Source organism: Micropterus salmoides, unplaced genomic scaffold, assembly GCF_014851395.1.
Source record: "Micropterus salmoides isolate LMB-PRFRI ecotype aquatic unplaced genomic scaffold, ASM1485139v1 Ms_hic_scaffold_15, whole genome shotgun sequence".
In the NCBI taxonomy this organism is placed as follows: Eukaryota; Metazoa; Chordata; class Actinopteri; order Centrarchiformes; family Centrarchidae; genus Micropterus; species Micropterus salmoides.
In genome coordinates this window covers 5,980,476-6,008,326 of record NW_024040596.1, presented here as the reverse complement: position 1 = coordinate 6,008,326, position 27,851 = coordinate 5,980,476, and the positions used below count along the sequence as shown (strand labels likewise).

The following is a 27,851-nucleotide window of genomic DNA, read 5'->3' as shown; positions in this document are numbered from 1 at the left end:
AGCTGACATAGCTGTTAACTTAAGGTCTTTTAAGGATCAAGATTACATTTATTCATCTATTTAAAAAACATGAAGTTGCACCGCTCCAATTCTAATAAACCAGTGTTGATTGCAGTATATTAAATATAATCATAAAGTAAAACCACAGAAACAAGACTGAGAATCTACAGCATACTAACACATTCTCATTCGTTTTGCAGGTATTTAGTTATAAACACACAAGTAGCTATCGGGCACTCTTGGCCCTGACGATTGTGCTAGATGAAGTTAATGGATCACCAAAGTGATTAAAATTCATCCTGAAGGGGACATGAATTCGTGGTTACACTGTTGTATCCCTTGAGAGATAGGGAGAGCGAATGCTGATTAGTGAGTGTGCCTTGTGGTCTTAGTCTGTGCGGCATTCAATAAATGAATCCTTACTGTCCGCATTCAGTGGATGCCCTTCATCCACCATAACCCTGCACAACACTGTTAGGGTTCTATTATTGGCCAGACAATATAAACAATCTGAATATGTTACTTTGGGCTTTAGGAAATTGAAATTGGCATTTTACACTATTTTAAATTTTATAGTCCAAATAATAACACCTTACTGAAACATTTATTTTGCAATGTTGACTGTCAATTGTAACAGTAGTGAATGAAACATAATGAAAGAAACAAGACCCATTCTTTTTATTTATATTCTCTTTAATATATCTTAAAAAATGAATATACAATCTGAGAAAGAAAAGGTTGAGGATTTGAAGTTGTTAATCTTCTCTCCTTCTCTCCCCAAAGATGGAGTTAGCCCAAGCAGAGACATTTTCATCCTGGGTTTCCCCAAACACTGCCAACTGCCAAACTAAAGGACATAGGTTTCCGACAGGAAGCTAAAGTCAGAGTATTAGTAAGGCTTAGAGTAAGTACAGAGTATTGGGTTACCCTATCCTGGTGGCAACCACCATGAAAATTAACTGCCATGGCAATTACACGGGATGGCTTCGTACTAATAGGCACTTACATTAGCCTTCAAGGTTTGAGTGGACCAAAACCTTGCTGGAAAATGTCATGGAACAGCCACATTCACATTTAACTTTCAATGGACCTGGTATTTATCATATTCTCAGGTCCTTTATTTTGGCAGAAGCCAGTGTTGTCTGTTCTGTTCTGGTTTCTTTCACTAGGAAAACAATTTAACTGTTGAACCCAGGGCCAGAATAACAAAAAGAAAGGGGCAAAGAGGGAACCAGAGCATGCTAACAGGTCACATAATTTCAACACGTCATACTATAAACGGCCCACACAAATGCGCTCACACACACACACGCACACTCAACAAGAACAAAATTTCACTCTTCAACAACTACATTTCTGCCATCCTTAGTAAAATGCACCACTGGCTGATCACATAAACTTTGCCTCATGCAGACTTGTGAACACAAAGCTGAATGGAGTGTGAACAGTCTTGGTGTTCAGTGATACCACTCAAACTGGAGGCACAGCGCTAGCCAGGTCCGAGCAAAACACACACACAAACATACGCACAACCACACCCTCATTGGCTAATTGAGGGACAGTCTCTCTTTCTTTCTCTCTCAAACACACACACAAAATGAACATGCATTTTATGGCCAAAATCCACAGCAGCAGAGGTTCATAAAGACAGTTTGATGTTATCTGGTGAGCTCAGAACCACCAGAGCAGTGCACCTCATCGTCTACTCCAGTCAATTCAGCAGTGGAATAGCAGCACCTATCAGTTCACTAGCGAACCAAGTAGCAACAAAGAGTTAGCTCATGAACATTGTAACAAGCAAGCTAATCCACTGGCAAGTATGCCAACTGGCTACTGAGTGAGCAATGTTATCTTTTTTACTAAATGTCCTCCAAACCTGTCAAAAGTGCAACAAGGACAACGCCTCCAATGGCATGAAAGGTATCTTTTTGACTGTAACCTAGCCCGACATTAACAGTGTAAGGAGTTCATGAACCACACATACCTGATGAAAGGTCCCTGAAGAGCCCCTCCTACAGTGAAAACCATCACTTGTTAGCTAGCTGGCTAGTAAACTCTCTCGCTAGCATGTTACCTCACTAGCGTGTTCGCTAGCTAGTTAGCTTGCTATCTTTCTGCCTTTATGAACCTGTGTAATTGAATCCTCCAAACACATCCAGACCGTCCATACACACAAAGAGAAAGAGAGAATGGAGTACTGTCCTTCTAGAGAAAGACACACTACATGTTCGCTTGGGAAGTCTCCCGCAGCAACCACAATGACAGGGTACATGCGATGCAGTCATAAAGTCTTGGGACAGTAAAATGTCTTTTACTCCGTACTGCAGCACAGTGACAATGAAATGCTGACTTCCAGCTTTAAGGGTATTTTAAGCTGTTCACCCACATGTTAGGTGAACAGTGTAGGACTCATAGGTCTTTTTATACCATATCCCCATATTTTAGGTGCTGAACATACAGAACAAGTACTTATGGCCACACAGTAGTGTGACTATCAGCAGTCAGTCCAAGCACTTCACACCAATCCAACTGAACATGTGCTTCATGGCAAGAAACCAAATGACTGCTGATGTGTGTGGGCCACAGACTTATATCAAACAGACTTTTGGGCCACTTGGGGGCAGTGGAAACACTGACATACCACCTTTTAAGTTGATATGGCATCCAGTAGTTATGGAGCAACATTATCATTTATTTAAGGTCGAGTTTCTGTCCACCTGATTAATGCAAGTCCAATAATCACTCACTGTTTTTGTTTAACTTTTGGTCTCCACCAACAAGAGAAATATCTGGCTGTTTAGCTGTAAATACTCCACTTTTTTCATTAGCTAGTCTGTGTTTGGTGCAGAACAAGCAGTTTGCAGTGGGTGTCACGAGCTTCTTTGATGAAAACACTGTAATTAGAGCATTGAGAGTGAATCAAAGCAGTTAACTTGTGAGTCGGACAGCTAAACAATGTGCTGAAACTCGCTATAAAGCGCCGTGGGAAGCTGCAGATTCAGGTTATAATTCTCTGTGGGCTCATCATTATTAGCGACCCCTTTCATTTTGATGATAGCCACTTTAAGTTTATGTTCACATGTTCAATAACATTTTGTCTATTAAGCCTGGGGGATGACATAGAAAATGAGCTACACTGTTTATTTGTTATGGGTGCAAAAATAAATCTAAAACTGTGCTTTAAACTCTTAGTCACCGTTTCATTTTGAACCCACTGTGCTGAAGTACTGAGAGAACACCAAAAATGTGTCATTGTCATGGTACTTTCTGACTGCACTGTACTGCAATTACAAATAAACCTCTCCATCCTCAATGGGAAAAAAGGTACATCTGTTTGTGTGTGAAAAAACAGGACAGCCAGGAGAGGAAGAGCAGGGGCACTGAGAGGAGGTGAAGCTGACAACAGTACAATACATTTGGCTGTGGTTTTCTTAGTCGTACTTCATCCCACTGGAGCTTAAAACACACACAAGGTCTGTATGTGAGTTTTGTATCTGTGTGTATGTGAAGCTGTGCACATGCAAGGAGAATGACAACAGAATGGGAGAAATGTGTTCATTCGCATGCTGTCTAGTGGGGCTGTAGGCTTTCCAACTTGTGTGTGTCAGAGTGTAATAGACAAATGTGCAGTATGTTCGTGTACCTTTTACTACAGGATGTGGCACTGTGTGTGTGTGTGTGTCTGTATGTATGTTTGTGAACTCACATGCATTTTCTCTTTAGCGACACAAACATGGCAGGCACTGGAACAGAGAGCTGATAGTAACAGATATTCTTTCTCTTGATTCATCAAATTTTAAAAAGCTTAATGTGACCTCCATTCCCCCCTGCCGGAGATTCGTCACATCAAATCCCACGCCGTTGGTTACCATGGATCATTTCTGACAGGCTCAGGGATACCTCAGCGGAGGGATCATTCAGTGATCTTCCCACAATGAGCTGACATTGTGGTCATTGTTACACTTAATCGATTAGGATCATCAAAGCATATTTTTCTTTTGTATGCAAGCCCTTCCTGAAAGGCATTTTTTTTTTTTCTCTCTCTTTTTTTATTTTTATTTTGCTCCCGCAGTGTGGAGTTTATTGCAGTCAGGTGAACAGCAGGGCATGGGTGAGGGCTGTGTTGTCGAGAGGAGGGAGAGTGGTAAGAGTCAAAGAGTCAGCTGTTGATTCACACACGTTGGGGAGTGAGCCAAGATAAGCAGAGGCAAGGTAGAGCAGTTAGGTTGGTTGGTGCAGGCTGATGGAGGTAGCCGATGCTTCTATCATCTGGCGTAGTGCTTGATGTAATCTTGAACCTTATTCCGAAAATCCTCCTGGATTGGGAGAGGCAAAGAGAGAGAGAAAGAGAGTTAGTAGAAAAAGCTAGATATTAAACACTTGTAGGGAACAAGCAGTTGAAATAAGATCAAGAGTGACAAACATGATCCACCACGTTAAACAGACCATAAATACAAAGACACAGGTTTAACAGAGATTTAACCAAACATACTTCTTCTTTCATCTTTCATTTTTAGATTTCAGGTGAACTCAACAATAACTGCTTCTGAAATGTCTTCCCTAACTTGCTGGACTAGCTTTAAAAATCTAGAAAGAACTGTTAAGAACTGTACTGCCTATATGCCACTGCTGAGCACATGTACAAAGACACTTTTCTCCCCTATTAGTGATTAGTGACAGGGACAATGTACTTAAACACTGACTATCTAAACATGCAATATTGTTGACAAAAAATGACGAGACCTGACGAGACAAGAAAATGTAATTCTTAAAAAATTAAAAATTCTTTTTCTCAGTATAATGTGGAGAGAAAATATTACAGGCCATATTTTCGCCCTCTAAATTTCCACTTGAACAGTGTGTTCATTCAGCGGTATGTTTTTCTTCCTGTGCTTTGAATGCTGGCCGACACGAGGAAAATGTTACTGTACTGTGGAGGGTGCGAACCCTGGTGATGCAAACAACATGCTAGAGAGAAAGAGGTGCTTCGATATTTGGTCCCATTTCAAATACAGTGAGGCGGACTAAAAAAAGCAGAGTGCCGAATTATATTGGACAGCAAGCAATGTGGTTATAAGATTTTTGGAAAAAACACTATGAACCTGAAACGGCATATCAAGGCTAACCTCCGAGAATTGAGGTAACGTCTCCTTTGCGATAAAAATGAGAACAAAACTAACATTCAAATTTTACTAAACAATTAATCTATATGTGAGCTGAGTGAAATAAAGACTAAAATGATAAATATCTCTATTGTGGTTAGAGCAGATTGACAAAAATGCGAATTAAACGTATACAAGTGGGTAAGAAAAGACTAAAATGATTAATGACTAAAATACTTTTGATTTTCTTTTGACTAAAACACCCAGACTTTTAGTCAACTAAAACTTCATTAAAAAAAATAGTATGCAGTGGACTAAATATGACTAACAAGGACATTTGACACAGGACTAAGACTAAATTTTAAAATGGCTGACAAAATTAACACTACTCTGAGGATATTTTGTCTCGTGCATGAGAGCATAACCACAATATTATTTATGATGTCTGTCATACGAGTCAACTTTCCTACGTCAAACCCCAACTGGTCTTGTGTTCCCTCTCCGACCCTCTTTCCATGTTTGTCTCTCCTCTTGATCATGTCCCTCCTGGTTGTGCTCGACTTCATTCCACCTCTTACCCACCATCCATCCATCCCTCCCTCCATCCTATAACCTCTATTTTGTTGACCCATTCCTCCCGGTTATGTCCCTCCTGATCGAGCTCTGAGCGACCTACACTCTCCTTCCTCTTCTGGCAGCCCTCTTTCATTTCCTTGGCACTCGTCCATCTTTTCAAGCCTCCCATAGCTTTCCCTGGGACCACTTGGGCTGTTTTGGGGACACTGTCGATTTCACTTGGCTTGCTTGTGTCTACATCCTCCCCATATTACAGTTCAACTATTCTTTAATACGTTTGACAGAATGCATTACAGTACAAAACACAATACCTTGGGTTTTTATCAAAGGCTGCAGCCTGCTATTAATTTGAGCTGCAGCAGCTTCCCTCTCTGAAGGGACGTTCTTTATTCTCTCTATATAAGAACACGGGTTAGCTAAACTGCACTGTAGCTACACATTGTAAATTACAGAAACTGTTAAAATTTTTAGGCAGCTGAACAGTATTGATGTCAGCCATGGGACACACTATACTGAAACAAAACATTTATTTGACGATATTGTGGACCAGCCCAGATTAGGCTACAATCTCTGACAAGCCTGTGTCATACTTAGGCCATGGCTGATTAGATAATCTATAATTGTTGCCTCTATCTCATTTGAGATTTCTCTGCGTCTTTCTCGTCCTCTGTGCCCTCTCTCCCTCTTCATCGCCACCTCTTCATACCACCCCGCACTCTAATACCCCTTCCTCTCGCCCCTGTCTGTCTCCTGCATGCTCCATATACCACAGCTGTAACATTGAGTCTTACCTTTGCAGTATTAATGTGTTTGAAAACCGATTGGTTATGAGTTTCACCCGTCAGCTAAATTGGACAGCAGTTGCGTTTGGTTGCTGTGAATTGTGAGGAAATTGAATTGCTCTTTGAGCTAAGCCTAAGTCTATCCATCTGACAACTTTTACAACAAAACCGCATAGCTATTATTTATCTAATTTAACTTTGACATGTTATTGTGATTGTTGGTCACTCTTTTTAGCATACAGTAATTTACACAATGAACATGTCTTTAATTGCATTTGAGAGAAATGTGATTCAATAGCAAGTATTTTGATCTGCAAGGCTTTCTAAGTGCATTTTGAGCCAAAGCAATCCTAAACGACTTTAGTCATGTGAAAAACTAACCTAATGTTCATCTAAAGAGTCATGTAGTTTGACAAAGGCTAAATGATTGAGAAAAACTGTAATGGTGATGCAGTCGATAGGGATTGGCACATCGCTTCGGCAGCACCAAAGTACCCACAGTCATGTAAAGAACTGCATTAGCTATGGGTGGAACTTTGACTCTAAACAGCAGTTTAAGCATGAGCAATGATATTTCTAATGAGAAACATGAAAGGTGTACATGGTTTTAAAATGTAATTTGAGTGCATAATATTTTTTTCCCTGAGCAACACTCCAGCAACAATTGTCACTCAAGACAAAATCTACTTAGGCTGTACAGCTTTACCAATAATGAATTATTAACTTGCTTCCATTAGTTTATTTGTGGTTAAATGAATAGTGTGCTGCATGTACTATAGAGGGATTTCATACGTAGTTTCTATGCTTTGCCCACTCCTTCCTCAGCACACCACCCCTCCTTGGCCCCCCTCTGTTGTCCTGTTTTATTACTTGTTACCCCTGTAACCAATCAATCAGTGCAGCAGGGGACCGGGCCATTAAATAACGTCACGCTCTCGGTGTCCCGCTGTCCAACATGAAATTTCCCATACAAGTGAACTGATTTACTCCACAGCTCCGGTGGTCAGTTAGTCACGCATGCACTGCTGGGGCTTCTGTGTTTGAGGCAGAGGACGTGAGGAAAAAACACGAGTCAGAGGGAAGAGAGATGGAGAGAGAATGGAAAGAAAGTATGGTGTGTTTGTGTGTGTGTGAGTTTACACACAGACAGGAACGCTGAAAAGCTGCCAGCGACAAAAACTTCAGCAGTGATGACAGCAGTTTGAGTATCTGTCCACAGAGGGATGATGCATAGGCTCTATTGCGGCTGAGGGATCTCTCCCTCTAGGCCCTATTTTAATACTTAAAGTCAGGGGTCATGTCAGAATATTCTCTGTCACTGAATGTTTTCAACAATGACATGCAGCACTGTCAATAACCACATGTAGACCACCTGTAGTAGACCCCAGTTGTTGGCGAGTGTATATTTACCGCGGGAGATCGTTGTGTGCATGATCCTGTTTAAAATCGATCCAAAATGAAAACTGTAATAGCTAGAGCATTCATTCTTTTTGCAGCGGAAGGCTAATGCTTTTGTCTTTCGCGACATCACATTGTACGCTTGTGATGACATCATCATGTTAAGTAATTGTGATGCAAGACGTGTTTAAACGCTCCGTGGGGCTAGAGGATTGCCCTGATAATTGGCCTCGGGAGCTCTTTTTTTAAATTTAAAATCAGGGGTTTTCAGTATGAGGCGGGCCTCCCTAGGGGGGGCTCCAAACAGTTTCAGGGGAGGCTCAATGAATGGAAGTGAAACAACATTACTTATTGCATTCGTTATCAAAAGGAGATCATATAAAATGGCCTACGTGTGAGAGTTCAGAGATACAGTAGTTTTTGGGAATCGTCCCCCCCCCCATCAGGGTCTGAAACAAAAAATGCCTTAGGACAGACCATTTTTAAAACTATTTGGTGTAGTCAGAAGTTATGTCAAACAGCAATATTAGGCTATTTTGGCTTAAATGTTGAGTGTCTATGGAATCAAATAATATAATCACAATCCCATAGGCATCCAGAAATTGAGCAAAACTTACTAGGTAAACTAAAGATGTGGTGGGGGTGTGGTCGATCTAAAATAAAAAAAACATTATAGCTAGAGTATTAACTCTTTTTGCAGCAGAAAGCTAAGGCTTTTGTAATTTGGGTCATCATATTGTACGCTTGTGGTGATGTCATGACAATATGTTACGTGCTGTGAAAAAGTGATTGCCAGATGAGTCTCGCCACAGAAAGATTGAGAGAAACAGTAAGAATCAATAGTTTAGCACAGCTGGCATGGTTTAGTATATAGTCTATTTTATAGTTAACATAGTAGGCCACGCTATAACATACTGTTTATATATGTTTATTTTGTAAATATTTATAAGAAAACATGCCTGATTTCTGTATTTTATTTTCTTTAACACACAATTTCAATCCTTTTATCATTTATTATGGTTTAATTACATAACCTTTTAGAAGGTGGTTGTAGACTGTAGATTAGATTTTTTGGATATGAAGCATTTGAAGATCCTCCAAGAAATGACCATAAGCAAAAATACCAATGTAGGCACTGGTGGACCATTTGTTTTGCTGAGTGCAGATGGTTATTGCTATATAGCCTCGCAATCACAAAATGTCACGGCAACTGAGCGTCCGAAGTTTCTTTAGAAAGTCCAGTAATTGCATTGTGGTTGATAAACGAGGTGAAAAAGAGGGGTTGATGCGGTGCAGAGTTAAGGACAAGCAAGTTATACTGATAATGTATTCAGCCAGCAGCAGCTAATGTTGTGGGGGAAGCAAGTGGCAGCAAGGAGGTAAAAATAATCCAACTGCTTCGTGTGGGGACATGAAAAGTGTACATAGTGTTCCAAAGTCTGGATGTTTTTGTACCTATGCTTCAGTACCACCTGCCGGACTTCATGAGGTTAAAGAGTTTATGAGCTAGGTGAGTTGGATCCCTAATGACACTGCAGATTCACAGATCACCGATGTCCTGCAGGGAGGGAAGGGTCTGTCCCTGTGACTCTCTGGGTTGACTTTACTACCTCCTGCAGCGCCCGTTTGTCCCGTCGAGTGCAGCTGTTAAACCACACCGCTGTGCAGTAGGTTTAGTGTGAGTGTGCTCTCTATAGTGCACCTGTAGAAGCTGCTGAGGACTGATGTAAATTCTGTATATTAAATGTTAACATGATCAAGATGTTTTTGACTTGCATGCATCAGTAGAATAAGCTACCTGACTTAGGGTTTCTTATTTGATCACTGCATCATGAAATAAAACATGGTCTGCCTCAATGGAACACCGCATTTTGTCCATCTGTCTTTCTCAAGTTGTGCTGTGAAAAATGGACACCACTTGTAAATATGATATATTGGTACAGCTGTCACAGCTCATCCACCTGCCTGTCTGGCATATTTAGTCTACCCAGCTGTCTCTTGCAAGCTTCTGTAAATCTTTGTGGGGAAAACCACAATAAACAAAAAGGAAGGGGAGGGTGCACGGACACCAGAGTTGAGTTAAACACAGCAGGAGTGTCTTAAAATGTGTGAAGCTTAAACTTGCCCCAATTAGACTGCTCCGTATTGACTTACAGCAAGAAGGATAGAGCAAACACATTGACAGAAAGAGAGAATTTTGTTTAAACTAGCCCCAATTAAGATTTCAATATCAGGCCAAATATATTCTTCAATGGGTGAAAGAGAAAAACAAAATGTCTTATGTATCACGCATACGTTTAAAGGTGAGGGTAAAAACCCGATTAATGGCATTTCACACAAACCTACATGTTAAACTTACATAAATTTACCATGTTCTTTTTTCATACCTAGTCCCCCCTTTCTCTCTTACAGCAGAAAACTGGCTGAGACTGCAAATTACTTTGCCGTTCATTAGTTTGAAGACTCCATGTATACTCTGCAGTCGATTAAAAACTTTTTTGGCTCTATTTCACCAGCGGAAGGCAATTAACTCTTCTCTCCTCCAGCGATCTGTACAGGTACTCAAAATATGTACCACCATCAGAGGGAAGGGGATGCTAATTAAACCCTGTGGGTACAAACAGTTACTTTAAAATCTGCAAAAAGTTGAAAACTAAGCAACGGAAAGCCCCAGGATATATTAGGTAAACAGATTGCGAAGCGAAAGATGTAGGGGAGAGGAGAGGTGTGAACAGGCAAAGGAAGAAAGGAGAAGAGAGGAATGACAAGGGACGCAGAAAGTTGTTTGGTCTATAAAATGTCAGAAAATGCTGAAAATGCTGATTGGGGTTTCCCAAAATACCAGACGACGTCTTCAAATGTCCTGTTATGTCCACAACTCAAAGATATCCAGTTTTTTGTCATAGAGGAGTAAAGAAACCAGAAAATATTCACATTTGAGAAGCTGAAATCAGAGAATTTGGACATTTTCTCTTAGAAAAATGACTCAGAACGTTATCGATCAGTTTAATAGTTTGTAATTTAATAATCAACTAAACTCTAGAGAAGACTGAGGCTGACTGAGGAATGTTTTGAGAAATGTGTAAGTTTAGTAAAAATGTCAAAGCCAATGTCCAGTGTGGTCCAGAAGTGACTATCTCGAAATGGTGTGGGGCTAATTTAAGGGAAGTCCTGTGTGGTCGACTCTGGTCTGCAACAAAAAAACTGAGACAGACTGCAGCAGAGACCAGCCAGACTGTACACAGTGTGATGCTATGCTCCATCACACTGTTTACATGTGTACATGAATGCATGCATGTGCACCTGTATATCTCATTCACCTCCGACATGTACATAATAATAATAAATGATAATTTACTCCTGCATCCTTTGCACTCTTGCACTATTGTCTCAATCTGTCCACATTGTTTTTGTTTACAGTGTGTATACCGGTATTAGTCTGTTTGATTTTATTATTGTATTATTGTATAAGTAAGCCAGAGATGGGGACTCGAGTTTGAGACTCGTCCTCAAAAGACTTCAGACTTGACTAGGACTCGACGTGTGGGACTCGTGAACAATTTTATTTTTAGGAAACGTCTGATGAGCTTGCTCCTCTCCCTCCGTTACCTACAATATAACCTGCCTACGGAACAGGTAGTATCAGCTGCACGCGTGCGGCCACACGTGAGAGAGGACAACAAACAGCGGCGGCTGCTGAGCCATTCATCATAAACTTTGGCTTTAAAACTTTTCAACTGGAACAACAAAGAAGCGCTGAATGCAAAATAGGTTAGTAACCTGAGGTTAATAAACATGTTTAGCTCAGCATTGGCCATCTAACATTAGCTTGCTTCTTGCTTTAGCTACGACCTACGGGAGGTTTACTATGACTGTTGTTCGTTATGAAAAGATGAATGAGCGTTTATTTACTTGCCAAACTTGTGGTGGTCGATTAATGTAATTATTTACACCCCGCTGGCTGCCATCACGTTAATTATTACCGTTGGCTGCAAACAGGTTACAGGTTCATTGTTAATCATGTAATGTTACAGATTTATTTAGTTAACATTAGGCCTACACTGGTTTGAGAGTGGGGGATGTGTTGACTTACAGTGGTTAATATGCAGTCATTGATTGCAATGCACATTACATGGTTGTGCTCTGTGAGAAACAGGTTAAAGGTTTATTGTTGATCATGCAATACTACAGTTTTATTTAGTTAACGTTACACTGGGTTTAAGAGTCTGGGGGCGGGGGGGGTTGACATACAGTAGTTGATAAGCTGTCATTGCATTGCACATTACATGGTTTGTCTCTGTAAATGAAAAACATGTTACAGTTAAAGAATTCCTTACAGCTATGCAGTTTTATAAGCAGCCTGGATTGAACACAGCTGGTGATACAATATTCATTATAACCCTGTGAGACTTGAGACTTGACTTGGACTCTAGCTCACAGACTTGAGACTTGACTTGGACTCTAGCTCACAGACTTGAGACTTGACTTGGACTCTAGCTCACAGCCTTGAGACTTGACTTGGACTCTAGCTCACAGCCTTGAGACTTGACTTGGACTCTAGCTCACAGCCTTGAGACTTGACTTGGACTCTAGCTCACAGCCTTGAGACTTGACTTGGACTCTAGCTCACAGCCTTGAGACTTGACTTGGACTCTTGCTCAAAGACTTGAGACTTGACTTGGACTCTAGCTCACAGACTTGAGACTTGACTTGGACTCTAGCTCACAGACCTGAGACTTGACTTGGACTCTAGCTCACAGACTTGAGACTTGACTTGGACTTGTGAGCATATCTGAAGTAAGCACATCGTGAGCAATGTACAATCAAAGAGTCAAATTCCTCTGATTCTGATTGTCCTCTGTACATCACTGCACCCACTGCCTTGATGCCACGACAGAACTTTGACAGTAAACTGACAGGTACACATATCTAACACCAGAACAAAATGACTGGAGCTACATTTGAACGTATTATTTGTTATGCTGACCTGATGTGACATTAATTATCAATTACCTAGTCCCTTCGCGTCCTACTATTTGACAGATTCGATTTGATTCTATTCGATTATTGTGATGAGACCAAAGACGTAGATAATACTGGAGGAGTTAGCACACACATACACAGGTTGGTATTGCATCATTATCATCGCCATGCTCCTTATAACAAACTAGGTACAGAGCTGGATGTACAAGGTAGGCTATAATAAGCAAGCATTTACATTTGGAGACATTTTTCATTACATCTGCTCAACCCGACTGTAACCACCTTCCGTTGGACCCCATGGAACCTTATTTCAGAACAAATATGTACAGTAGTACCCTGAATTGCAAATATGATGTTTGTCAATTCAAAATATAATCCTGCAAGTAAAGAAAGTCGCAGTTTGTCGCAAAACTGTTACTGAAAATGCGTAATTACAAAGACCACAAACCCAAAAGCCGCGTGTGTGACGTCTTAACTTTTTCTCCCAGTGACTGAGGCTAACATTAAAGAGCTTACATTTGTAGATGATGTGATGAAAGGGCCGACAGTAGTTGGATTGAACACATCAGGTGAGACATTTGTGCGTGGAAGTAGGACTGGACGATTTCACCTAAAATCAAAATCACTCAATTATTAATGCCAATGCGGAACTACTGATTTTCACCCGCACTGTGTGAGCACGGCAACACACCCTTTACTAGCTTCTTCTCCTCATTCATCAAAGGACATCTAAGTTACGGGACAGCTGCTGTTATAAGAGCAGTGAAGTTAATGTCAGGTCTTTTAAGAAGTGCAGTGTGTTCATAGCGAGTGAGTGGGTAAGCAAATATGAGAGAAAGAGCAGTAGAAAGTGAGTAAGTAAAGCGAGCAAGTTTGTTGTCAGTCTGGCAGTAAATGTACAGTTTAGGTCACAGTGAGTCCGTTAATAAAATGGATGTCTGTTGTTTCGCCAACTGCTGGAAAGTGAAGGCAGCTAACCTCTGCCTGACTCCGGTCTGGAAGCTCAGCAGGACTGGACGGGACGGAGTCACGTGACCAGACACACAGTAGTATGTTTTTAAGGGGAAAGTACATGAACACACACTGCAGGGAAAAATATTTATAAATAACCAAAATAACCAACATGGTAAAATTACATCATTTAGATTTAAAGGCTCTGAATTTTGGTTTAGATTATCTTTCAATTAATTGTCCAGCCCTATGTGGACGATAGCTAGGTTACCCAGCTAGTAGCAACCAAGTAATGAATGTTAGCTAGCACTACAGTGCTGAAATGTTGGTGACGTATATTGCGCGAGACGAGATAAATAGCTCAGTGAGTTGTTACTTTACCGTTTCACGACAAACTGTCTATTGACAATCATTTGTGTAACTCAGGGCACAATTCAAACCGGATCAAACATGAGTTGTCCTTCCCTATTTCACATGTTTTTTTCAAAATAAGGTCCCATGGGGCGAAAGCGAAAGGGAGGGACTTTGACTCTCTGCATCAGCCATCATAAATTATTAGGCTGAAACTTTATTGATCATTCATGACCACTGTTGTCTTTTCCTTTTATCAGGATCCCATGTGACTCAGGAACAACCTTGTTATTGCTTCTTCCTTTCTTACTCTAATGAGACCCCACAGGGCCACAGCGATCACTGCTCAGGGCCGAAACGGGCAGAGAAGCCTGATCAGGATGCAGTAAATGGTGTGTATTTGTGTGTGCTTGACGTGATTGACTATTGATTGAAGAGACTAAACCACTTAAGATGCCTGAGAGAGCATGATAGTGAGTGTGCTAGAGAGAGAGACAGTTCTCTCACATTGAGGAGTATCAATAAATGTAGATGTGGCGAATTTAGTATGTCGGGGTGAGGGGTGGGATGGGATGCATGAACTCCAGTACTTAACCGGTCACAAACCATCCAATGACCCATGCTGTGTGATTAACAGCTGTCAATATCATGTTACAGTATTCTACAGATACTGTGGCACCAATATTTTATTTTCTGTTGTAACATAGAGGTGTATGCTATATGTGCTGTGCTGCAAAATTCTTCTGCTCTCTGGCTGTTCAGCCTTTTGCCATTTTATAGAAATCTGACATTTAAATAATGGCATATGTGTGGTGTTAAAGGATAAGAGCCAATGCTCTTTGGTTCACAGCATTCAGCCCGTTCCCGTCTCTGCTGTCTACAAAATTAAATAAATCCTGCACACACAGGCAGTATATTTTGTGATGTACTGTAGATGACTGATGCAAGTTGCTGACAGTTTATTTGTTACACCTGTACAATCTAATGCAATCCAATACAAAACCCCTTTATTTCATTTCGATTGTGGTGACGATGGTGAGATACGATATGTTCTCTTTACTCCTGCTCTCTCTCTCTCTCTCTCTCTCTCCCCCTCTCACTTTCTCTCTCAACCCAACCGGTCGAAGTAGATGGCCGCCCGCCCGGAGTCTAGGTTCAGCTTGAGGTTTCTACCTGCTAAAAGGGAGTAGTTCCTTGCTACAAGTGCCGGCTCATGGTGGGAACTGTTGGTCTTAGTAGATAATGTTTAGAGTACGGTCTAGACCTGCTCTATATGTTAAGTGCCCAGATATATCTTCTGCTATGATTTCGGATATGATTTTTAAAAAAATGTCACTGAATTGATGACACCATGAGATGTATTATTTAGTATATTTTGGAGGACGTTCTTAGTGTTTCTAATCTCCCACTCCCATCATGTATATATTTCTTAACATTGTCTACCCTGCTGCTGTGGGGGAAAATATCTATTTTCTCCGCACATGCAGAAGATCTGGAGCACAAGAGCTGTTCAACACTACTTCCTACTGCAATTAAACATCACAAACTGAAAGCAAAATGTCTGTCTAAAAGTTTAGTACTTACATTTTTGTTTTCCAACATCTTTCTAAAGCAGTCTTACCACCATTTGCTATTCATTTTTAGTTTTTGCAGCTGTTTGTAGCATGTTCATTGTGACCATAGCACACACTCAAAACCTTAGTATGTACTGTGGAATTGGGACACAGCAAATGTTTAGATTCGGAACGGAAAGTCTGTGTCAAATGCTTCATGGTCTGCTGAGGCGAATAATTAAAATGAGAAAACTGGATGACATTCATCTTGTTAAAACATGTTTTGTCAATATCAATCAATTTTCCCACATTTATGTTTATGCTATGTAGAAGCCTAATTAGTATTTGAAGATTAAAAGTCTCTCCTGAGGATTTCAAACTGTCAAAGGGTGCTGATTTCAAAGCTAAGTATTCATCAGCAGTCTTTATAAAACTTCAAACCAAACTGAGGGAGTCACAAAGACAAAGAGGGCGCTTTGAAACAATCCTTGGACGACAGTTAGAGGATATACTCTGACTACAACCCAAAAATGTCAACTACGATTCCTTGTAAGGGGACAGATACCTCTGTTACTAAAAATAGTATATGTAATTTAACACTGTGAATATTCCATAATTCAGTATTACATGAATTATCATGTCAATACAGCTAATGATGGAGCTGTAGACTCTTTCAAACCGATTAGCCTATTCCATTTTAGTGCCATGCTGACACACACACGCACTAAATTGCCCATGAGGATGCTTCCTTTCAGCCACTTTAACCAGCAAATGTATTCAGAGAGCAGCCACAGGAGGAGTTCCACTTCAAAAGCCTCAACACACACAAACACACACACACATCCACAAACAAGCATGTGTGCCGACACACACACTCCCACGGCTCCACCCACCCACTGCTGAAGGTGATTACAGCAGGCTGTGACTCAGTGGGAGTGGGCCATGGATGGATGACTTTGTGTTTTCAGTTGTTGTGACTCCAGAGGACCACAGAAGCAGTGAAGCAACAACGAGACTTCAAGAAAATGTATTTTTGTATGCCGAAAGTAAAAAAATCTAGTTAAATTGCAACATGTCCTCTCTTAAGTTTACAAACTACCTGTATTTTGTAAACTGAAAATAAGATTTAGTAAAAATAAAGTTTCTTTTGCCAAAGTGAGTACACATGCACAGTTTTGTGAGGATAGTGTATTCTGTAAATTAGCAGTGGATGGAACACACATATAGTACAGTACCTGGAATTAAGGAATACTTTTAAAAACTACTTAAAGGTACTTTAACTTTGTGGGAAAATATTACTTAATGAAAATTATATATTTGTATAATAAAAAATAGTCCACCCAATAAAGACATTCAAAATGTTCAACAACCCTGCTTTTCTGTTCATGCTACCAACCTGCCTTTGTTTATAGTTTTGTATAGTTTTTCCTTAAGATGAATCCTTCACTGTCTGATGTTCCACCCCGAAAGCGTCTTTCAACAGGATTTACATCACATTTAGTAAATAAAGATAGCATTTAATGAAGAAAAATATTCGGAAGAAGCACTTGCAGTGCAGTGCGCATTGGAGAATTTTCCAAATTTGTACTACTATTGGTTGCCATGTAATAATTACACTTTTTACAAATGTTATCACATCTTCTGGTTGAAGAATGCACATGGCCTTTTTGTTGAAGAAACACAGGCAGGACTTTCTCCTGTTACTGTAGGTCTGTCGTAAACAAAGAAAATAAAGAAAACATACAAAATAGTTTGCATTGCTTCATGGACACTATGTTTTCCTCTCCATTGTAGGAATTTCAGCAGATACATTTCACACTCAAAGCGTCAGGCAGTGAATAAAGTGAATTTTATAGTAAATAGGGACTGATTCTGGACACGGCTCTGGTCTCAACGTGTAAAGAAAGAAAGGAAGGAAGGAAGGAATAAGAGACGTGTAGTGCGTCTTCCACCTTTTTAGTGTGGAGAGTCTGATAGAAAGAAAGGCTGCATGCAGGCAATATCACTATGCAGATGCAAAGACAATTAATGTACTTTTATGACAACTGAAAATACTGTTGTGTGCAAGTACACAAAGCTAAATCACATGCAGTATATTTATCCGATGCATGCTGTTCCTGAAATTTCCAAGAGGATTTGACTCACTGACAAATTAATCTGGGATGTTGACATAAAAAAATGACTTCTTTTTATTTTCTCCATAAAATTTTCCCAGTTGACACTCTCCTCCTACACCTGGGACTACTGACTCATCTAAACAATCATAACCTCTGCCACAAATCAGCAATCCTTTCTTGCACACAGACAAACTCTTTCACATGTAATGGGGTCACGTGGCAACCATTATCACACACTACTAGGTACTCCCCAGTGCATCACGGTAAAGGGCATGCACAAAGGTCAAATATTGTACTTTAAAATGCTTTCAGCTCACCTCAGCTAAGTGTCAACTAACAACTATTTCCCTGGTCAGCAGACTCCCTGCAGAGTTACATTAGTTTGGTTGGCAATTCAGGAAAGCAATTACTATAAGCAAAAACATCAATATCTCACTTTTTGCCCCCCCCGATGTACTGATAAAGAACTGAATGGAAGAGAGTTGATGAACAAGATAGGAATGAATGTAGAGGAAATAGGTAAGAAATCAATTAGCCAGGGTGCCTATCTTCCAGAAACATCTTGAATATTTAGAAGGCTGAAATTCAACCGCTCCCATGCCAGCTCAACGTCTATCATAGTCTATGCAAAACAGATTGGATGCTAATGCCATCCAGAAAATCCTAGATAACGTATAGCTAAAGTTACAGTCCATACAAACACACACACACACATACAATATAGAAAGAAAGAAAAAGAAAAATTTCCATCTCAGTGGACAATAAAGATTTATTCATTCATTCATTCATTCATTCATTCATTCATTCATTCAATATACATATTCCCAAGGAGTGACGTTTGTGGGAATTCAGACTTCTGGTTTAGGTTGCTGATTTGACTTACAAATTGTAGAGCCTGCTGTCTACTGCAGAGTCACAGAACTAAATAATTGCGCATGAACAAGTACTTTCACACTTGGTCCATGCATATAGCTCTCAGAAAGGCTGCTGTGTGCTCTTTGTCTTCTCATAATCGCACCTACAAAATCAAGCAGTGCGCACAGGGCATCACTGACAGCAGCAGCAGAAAGAGTCATTTCTGCATCAGCTGTACGTCTTGTCTTAATACATTTTTTATGCAGGCTATCAACAGAAGCTGGGATATGAATATGATTATGAGAGTATAAGCACATCTGAGACACTATGGGGAGGCTTCACAAATGAATCATCTGCATGTCAATGACTAAAGTCACTGTGTGCACTGCGTCTATCTGATGATAAAACAGAATTAAAGATCAAGTTAGAATCACTCTGAATGTGGCACTGATCGTCTTGCACTAATGTAAGCAGTACAGCCTCACCTTGTCTCTCAGATGATGTTCTGCTGCATCGATGTTCAACGGGTCGTCAAAGTTCAACAGGTCCTGGAGCAGAGGCAAAGAGAGAGGACACGTGAAGAAAAAAAAAAAAAAAAAGTACAGCGAGAAAAGGCAACATCAGCAAAGTTAGTGTGAACAGTGTGAAAATGAGTCAAGAAAAACTAGTGATTCATCATGGCTAGAATATCTCAAATGTTGGGCCTCTTATTAATCTGGTCGTGGTGGTTAGATCCCCCCACCAATTAAAAAATAAAGTTTCTGAGGGATATTATTGCCCACTTCAGTAGTATTTTGCTGTGCAATGTCACCCTGGATTCTGAAACGCCAATAAGTAAAACAGCATAATTATGCGGTTGCCTTAGCAATGCCATACACAACAACTGAGGCAAGAAGCGAAGCGTTATTAGAGAGATAAAAAAGGAGGATGGCCTGAGAGGTTGTTTCCTGATTAAGAGGTAAGATTTAGGGCATGACTGTGCATCAATGCACATTACCATCACCATTATCATCATAGACACAGTGCTGACCTCAGGGTAAGTGTGGATGCTTTCAAATTGGAAACGATGATAGATTTATGCAAGCTTGCAATTAGTAAAGTATGCATATGTTGGACTAAACAGAATAATCGGATTACTTTCAGATGCATCCAAAATGTTTAAATAATCTACAAATAAGTACTTTATTAGCTCATTTAAATTTATTCTTGCACAAGGAGACATTCAGAACCAGCTGGGGATGCATTTCCACAAGAATAATGTGTAATCAGATGTTCTTGTTTTTATTTCCCCATTATCTCAAAGTGTTCTTCATAATGAGAAAGATAATTTCCCCCAAGTCAAAAATTATATTCTTAATACAGCTGTAAAGAGAGATAAACAATGGCACTGTTTAATCTGATCTGAGCTTGGAATATGTCATTGGTGTAACCTACATACAGCAAGTAACTCAAAAACACTTCAATAGTGTGGATTTATTTGCTCAGAGGTTAAACCAATGCTGCACAATTCAGTTAAGAACTGTGATTCAGTTCAATTACTAGTAAAAACTGTAGGTATAAAGATAAGATTACCATTCAGCTACTTATGAACTGACAATTCCCAGTCACCATAATGATAAACCAAGATGTCTTTTTTAGGTAGCTTAGTTTCTAACAACACATCCAAGTAAAAACAAGCAAAACTTACAGTAAACAAGGAGTTCAATCCCCAGACTACGTCCTAGAGAAAACAAAGGAAAAAATATTAATGATCAAATAGTCAGTTTGAATATAAATGAACACAATACATGGAAATGCAAATGCAGGGTTTTTAATGTTCAGTCTCTAAGATGGTAACCATCATATACAGTAAAAATATCATTCTGCAGCATCCTTCACAAGGATAGCAGAATTTCTCCCTTGAGACAAAGCAATAGCACAGCAGTACAATAAAAGATGCAAGTTCTAAGATCTATGTCCTGTCAGCAGGAGCCATGGGATTCTCTAATGAACCACTGTAACACGCAACGTACGTACAGTAGGTCTGGCAGCAGGTAAAGGCTGTAAGGTTCAGTGACGGAAAAAAAAATAACTGCCTTTTATCACTCTAGCTTACGACGTTCATTATCGCCCACTTTCTACTTACAGGAATAGTCAAGTGAAATCCAACTAAGAACAGCAGTGACATGGTGACAGAATATTGTACTGGAAGGCATCACAAAATACATACTTTAAAAAAAAGGAAGCTTTGTTTCACTGGGAGCTGCTGCAAACAACTGTTAGCTGGTCCACATTGACTGACAATTACAAGTCAATGCTTTCAGGGCTACCATTAAATTGTCATTTGCTTATTCCACACACACATTTATATAATTTACATAATGAAATTAAACTTTGAACTCTTGCATATTTAGATGAGCGAACACCTAGCAAAATGTCTGTTTTGCCAACTGTATGTTAAATGCAAATGAAAATAATCTTGCAGAGAATTCCAGGCTGAACTAACCGCAAAGAACAATCTCAAATCTCCATCTTGTATGTACCATGGTCCATACTAATAGGTTTACCAAACATTGTATGTTTTGGATTCCTGTTGAACTAAAAACCAAACTATCACCAGCTATTATTAGAGCCAGCCTGTTAGGCTCAAGTATACTCTGTCGAAATTGAATCTGGTGTATTTTATAGGATGTCATATTGAGCGCTAAAGCCAGTACACTCACTGCAGCAAGAGGTTTGTCCTTCCACGCAGAAGGTAGCATTTGTGAGTTTATGATCCCATAAATAATCATAATGCTGAAATTCAAAACACAGACAACACGAGCTCTGACTGCACTGAAAATGGTTGGTAATAATACAAGAGGAAGAAAAGTGTTTAGAAAGGCTGTGGCTTATTTTTTACAGCAAAGAAACAAAGAAACAGTAAGGGAGTTGGAGTAATCCAATAAATAACAAATTAATTAATTTATGCTGTGTCCCAAAGCCACACAACATACTAATTCTATACACTATGTACTACATACTTATCATAGTATACTGTTATGAGTTTATATACAAACAGATAAACATAATTTACCATTTTAAATGATCAGATTGTCATATAGAGATTTTCAAGATATCAAATGTTAATCAAACTGCAACTTTCGTTGCCAATTAAAATGCACAATTAGACAATGTTTTACCAAACATTTTAATACTTTTTTTGTTTTGTTTTCAAAGATTTTTTTTTCTCACCACCACCCACAACGTATAAAATAAAATGTCAGCTGTCAGCTGCTCCTCCATTTTGCAAACTGTCTGGTTTGAGAATACTTTACTTTATCACTTTTTCAGTGTGAACACACGACATACTAATAACCTGATTAACTGCCTGTTTAATAAGTAGATAACTGGTTTAACAAAAATAAAAACAGAAACAGTAGTAGTATAACAAATTATAATCAGTCACAATTAAATTGCGTCCAAACACAACATTTCTGTTTCAAAAAGCGAAACTGTGTTTGTACTCAGTGCTTTGTAAATGTAAATTGTGCTGAATTTACCATATAAGCCATTTTTGCAAAGGTGACGGAGTGTGTGTGTGCGTGTGCCGCGTTTGTGGGGGCTGAAGTAGAGAAGAGTGGTGACCAGTGAAGAGGGACATCATCCCTCACTCAAAAACACAATCCTTTCTGACTCACAGCTTTTGCACTTACTTTTCTTGGATATTTTTGTGCATTCACATGGACACTCACTGACACACAAAACCCCACCCACACTCATATATGACCACATCCACATGTACATGTGTATTTAGGTAAACAATGACAGACTGTTGACCATGAACACAAACAAACATCCACCAGCTGTGGGGAAATAATGGTCTCAAAAAAGCAGCAAACAGCAAAAAGCAACACACCAAGAGCAAAAATCAAAAAGTCTGGTTGAATGAAAGATACTGTCTGACTATTCCTGATCATTCCATGCCATGGCTTCCTTTCACACTCATTTACTCACCAATTACCTCACAGCTAGATGGCTGCATCTAGTTGCAGTCTTCATGCCATAACAATTTACTTGTTCAAGGTGCAGAACTGCTTTGTTGCACCAGAAAATTTGCAACAGAGGAGGTTACAATTTACACATACTTCTGTGCTGTTATAGCAGGCAACTGTAAGGAACAACAAAATGTATTGCAAGTGACATAAAGAGTCAACTGAAAACCAATTTGAGAGGTCACACTGACACATTTTATTTGAATGGATTTAAAATCATACATGGAGGTGGGTAATCCAAAGTGGGTATTAGGTTTTATAGGCACTGAAGCACCAGACTTCACTCTAATTCCTGTAAGCTTCACCCTGCTAGCTGTGCACAGTTGACTTCTATATCTACTTTTACAGTGAGCCGATACAGCAGCTTAAATTCACGTGTCTCTACAGCAAAATGTTGCACAAATGCACTCACGCCAATTAAATGAAAACTAGTGAGAGAGTGTTTTTCTTAAACCTTAGTGTTGCTTGTTAGTTCTGCTATAATGGACACACACAAAGATTAGCACCTTCTGTATACTGTATGCAAAGCTGCTTTCCTTGCAGTGGCTTCTTAAAATCAAGACCAAAGAAGAGAAGTATTGAAAACACCAACAACTGCGACTGGAGTATCTTATAAAAGACAAAGTGTTTGTGTTTCAGAGCAAGTTATTGTAGCAAGAAATATGATTTATCATCATGGATTAGACATTTTTCATAAAATGAAATAAAAATTAGAATGCTGGTAAATTGACTTGACATGACTTTTTGACTATGGCAACGGCTGGGCTTATAGATGCTGCAGCTGGTAGCTCCTTTAAACCCGTCTACGGTTTTGGTTTTCATCCGTTTGTTTTTTTTGACAGCTTTATTGCTAAAACAAGTATTACCTATGACAGAAAAGAAAGCCAAGGTTTGGATTAAAGAGACCTCGAGACAAATCACCCAGCCAGATCTGCTGGATCAGGCACCAAAGCAAATGTTGTGATCGCCCTAGAGGAGAGGAAAGAGAACCGGGATAGCAGCCATACTGGCCCTGCTTGGACTTAAGGCTGCTCCTGGCTAATATCCAGTCTGGTCGAAATGGGACTCATGTGGGCCAAACAACAAAAAAATCAGAGACTGTTGTGTCGACATCTTTACAGAGACCTGCTCCTTCAACATCCCGGATCCAGCACTCGCCGGGCGGACCGTGTTCTGAGCTGACAGAACGCAAGACTCAGGCAAGATGAGAGGAAGTGGACTCGAATGGACTGTAGACCGTTTACAGAGGTTAGTGCTCAAAGTGGATGGACACCGTTTCTCTAATGTAGAGCTTTGTATGTAAAAACGAAAACTATATTTTCATCACAATCTTGTTGCTATTTACATCCTCCCCGAAGCAAATTCAAAAAATAATTATTTCCTGTATTTCCTATATTTGTATAATAATACCTGCATTTTTTATGTCGCTATTCTAGTAAATGTAATTATCTATTATGTTCCATGTGTGTAGCAATAAATTACCACGATACCTTAAATATTTTAGTTTCTATATGTATTTACTGTATTGGAGAAGCTTCATTGGTGGATCAGAGTAAGAGAGAACAAACAAGAATAGGACAGCAGTATGTGATGAAAGGAAAATATATGGGTACGCACGCATTACAGTCACCAATGAAAGTACTCGGGAGAAGATTATGTTAAGGTTTTGACAAGATTGTGTGTGTGGATGTCGTTTCATGTCTTTTCCCACTCCAAATCTCACTCCTAAACTGATTATAATCACAGCTTGGTTACAGACATTGAACCACTGATGAGATGGCATCTATATGCCCCTACCACACTGGCTGCATATGGTGTACAAATGGTAAGAAAGACGACGATATTTAAAATGAGATTCCGTCATTGTCTTTATTTTTCACAAACTGTACAGTAGAAATAAAAAATACTTTTTTATTGATGATTCTGTCTCCTGTATTTTGCAATAAATTTTGGCTGAACATAGTGGAAACATCTATGGAAGTTTCTTCATAGTGGAATTAGATGTGTGATTTTCAAGTCAATAGGAAGGCCTATCTTAAATGTATAACTTTATGTGTACAATCCTACATTTTACAGTAAACCACACAAGTGGATTTTGGCTGTGATGCAAAAGCAGTGGTTGTTTGCATAAGCAAATCATATTTCCAGGAATGAGTTATTCCTTCATGTCACACCAACCTTTAGCCTTGCATTAGTATCTTGTTGCCTGGCGAATACTTCAATTACTTCTTGGTTTATCATGTGACTGACATCATGCAGAGCGGGACATAATGTGTTCAGTGATATGGATACACTTAACCGGTCATGATGACATTGTAATAAAACAAACTATCTAGTTGGACAATATTCAATTATGTGGAATATGTTCTTCATTTACAAGAAGGAAAAGAACAGAATAAGGCTTTTTTGGAAAGCAGAGAAATAAGTATGCTAATGTGTGCAGATGACACAAGAAATAAGGCAGAGGGAGAGGGACAACTTGGACTTGGATTGACACAAACTTGTAAAACCTAAAAAAAGGAAGAGAACCCTCAAGGATAAGACAAATCCTGACAATAACTTCAAGAGCAATCTTGGCAGGAAGCTCAAAAGGAACCAAGGGGATTTACTGGAGGACTCTCTAAACTTGTGAAACTGGTACTGGAGGTAGGGCCATCCAGTGCCTCTGAAAAAATCCCTAGCCCTGTACATCTCCCTACACCACCCAATATGCATACATTTACACATCTATATAACTACAAGTGCATCCCAGTGCAGTGACTGAGAGGACTGTTGATCTAGCCTTGCCTCCCTGCAGAGCAGCGCAGACACACATCTGATTGGATCAGAATGTTTGAGTCAAACTTTAACATGGAAGGCAGAGCTTCACCATAAAACTAAATTCAGTTCCACACAGTCGCTGCTATCAAACATAATTTGAGTCAAATCTTGAATAGGGATAGCAGAGGGCGTCCTTGCTTTAAACTGCAGGAACTGTTTCTAAACAGCTTGCAGAGTGCTTAATGGTGTGAAGGGTAAAGCATAAGATGTCACTCTTTTATATGCTTCTGAATGGCCTTTCATTGTGAAGTTTACCTTACATGGATTTTTTCTATTGTGTCCTGCAGTAGGATTCTGCAGTATTTTCAACAGCCCTCAGCAGCATTTCTTGCACCCCCATATTGTCAGTTTGGGAAAATGAGAAAGTGGCTCTGAATATAGAAAACGGCACATTTCAAGCAGTGTCACACCAGGTTCTTTTGTGTTCTAAATTTTCCACTGTATGGAGACCAGGGTTTTACAATATCCATCTGTCCAATGGCTATCAATTCTTTATAGATTCAAGCACAGTGTAGACATACAGATCTCAGTCTCATCTGGGCTCATGTATTTCTGTCACTACAGATATATCAGAGACACGGGTTTGTTCAAATACTTGTAAAACCTGCAACCTAACAGCTTCACGCCCTTTAATTATCAGCTCTTCTCTAAACAGCTGCTAGATTCCCTGATTAATTCTCTGACATTAACACAAAAAAACAAAACATGAATTGCCTCACGGGTAAATGGGGCTTGAAATATCTGGCTGTCTATGGACCAACGAGTTAAAAAAAAAAACATATGAAGAATGTGATGATAATAATAATAAATCAAAATATATATCATCTCCACTGGACCACTTCTTGATTATCACCAAAAAAAAGCTAATTTGGACCAGACATGCGGCTTTTGCAAACTAGCACAAACCATATTAATCCATAATGACCTTGAATTGCCCTAAACGTACGTCAAATATTAGCATCTAATAGTTGACATACTTTCTCTCTCTTATGTGGTTGTGCTTTTTTGTACTTTTGTGTAGGTTTGGTTGTACGAGTAATTTGGAAGTCACAAAACAACTTAGTAAAACATTAAAAGGAGTGTGCACTGACGTTGGAGTCTGCTACTTGGAATATTTGCTGTTACCTATGAAATGTGATATATGAAAATATATGAAAAGATCTATTCTGGTACAGAACGGTTGTGCGTGTCATCAAAACAATTCTTACCCCCACTATGAAACTACACATTGCTGAAAAATAGATTGCTATCACATCACAGTCAATCCCACATCCAAAACTAAAAGGCAACAGATGTATACAATCTACACTTCTAGAAAAAAGGCACATCCTCCGAAATAAATGCAATTTATTTACCTTTAATGTTCTGGTGGGGGCCCAGCCTGTGCCGTCAATAGAGTGTTCCCGTAATAAGCTGCATAAAGAAAGGAAAGAAATACGGAGTCATTTAACCACTTGATTGTTCTCTAAGAGAGGTTGTGGCAGCTTGTCAATTTTTATTGTTTCTGTGTATTTACTGTCAACTCCAAGTGTTTTGCCTCTCCTGCAATGCTGACAGTGTTGTCAAAGGTTATAAGCTCCAAAAAACACTCTTTATAAAATCTCTTTATAAAACAAAACAGTGTGATTGGCTGCGTTGTTGTGAGGGTTTGCTAATTTAAAAAAATTTTGAGATTAAGAGAAGAAGAAAAAGTGAGTACAAGTCATGAAGGAGCTGTAGGCATTACCTTAAACAGATCTCTCCATTTTCTGTGATGTTAGGATGCCATATTCTGGTCAGACATCTCACTTTAGGAGGCTGGAATGTAACATGGAGAGAAAAGCAAGAAAGGCAGAGACACATTTATTTTTATTACTGAAACAAACTTTAAATAACCAATATTTATGAGTCAGAGAATCTTTACATGATAAAAGTCTTTGCAGAAGGTGTAAATGGAAATAACTCAATGCTTTTGCTGCTGTTGCAAAATAACAAGCTTTACTAGGTGCTTTTCAACGTTACACAAAGTATTATGTTGTGATGTATCAAGACATTTTGCTTCTGCTATAGTTTATAGTTATCATTTAAATGCTTTAGCTTTTTCAAAACTACTGGCAATATAAAACCAGTTATGGAGCAATTTTCTTTTAAAGGTTAAAAACAGCAAAAAGGTTCACAATAGTAAGACCCTCAATGACTCTCCAAGGTTGCCTTTTCTTTTCTTTGTACTATACAAACCAATTTGTCGGTAGTTTAAATTATTTACTAATTCAATTAAAAGCATTTCATTCAAACCTATTTTTTGTTCAGTTATATACTTCTATAACATTTTACAAATATGAGAAGACACTAAGTTTTCACTGGCTCCCCT

The 27,851-nt window shown here is 39.3% G+C and overlaps 1 protein-coding gene across 1 annotated transcript in view; it reads right to left on the bottom strand.

Annotated features, from left to right (window-relative positions):
• Positions 1–669: 669 nt before the first annotated feature.
• ube2f (ubiquitin-conjugating enzyme E2F (putative)) overlaps positions 670–27,851 on the bottom strand; it is a 56,750-nt gene continuing 29,568 nt past the window's right edge. Inside the window, exons 6-10 of the mRNA XM_038720129.1 lie at positions 27,228–27,298; positions 26,857–26,914; positions 20,356–20,388; positions 19,154–19,216; positions 670–4,316 (exon numbers count right to left, since the gene is read on the bottom strand). Coding sequence (XP_038576057.1) covers positions 4,266–4,316; positions 19,154–19,216; positions 20,356–20,388; positions 26,857–26,914; positions 27,228–27,298 — 276 coding nt within the window. The 3' untranslated portion in view covers positions 670–4,265. The remainder of the gene's footprint in view (positions 4,317–19,153; positions 19,217–20,355; positions 20,389–26,856; positions 26,915–27,227; positions 27,299–27,851) is intronic.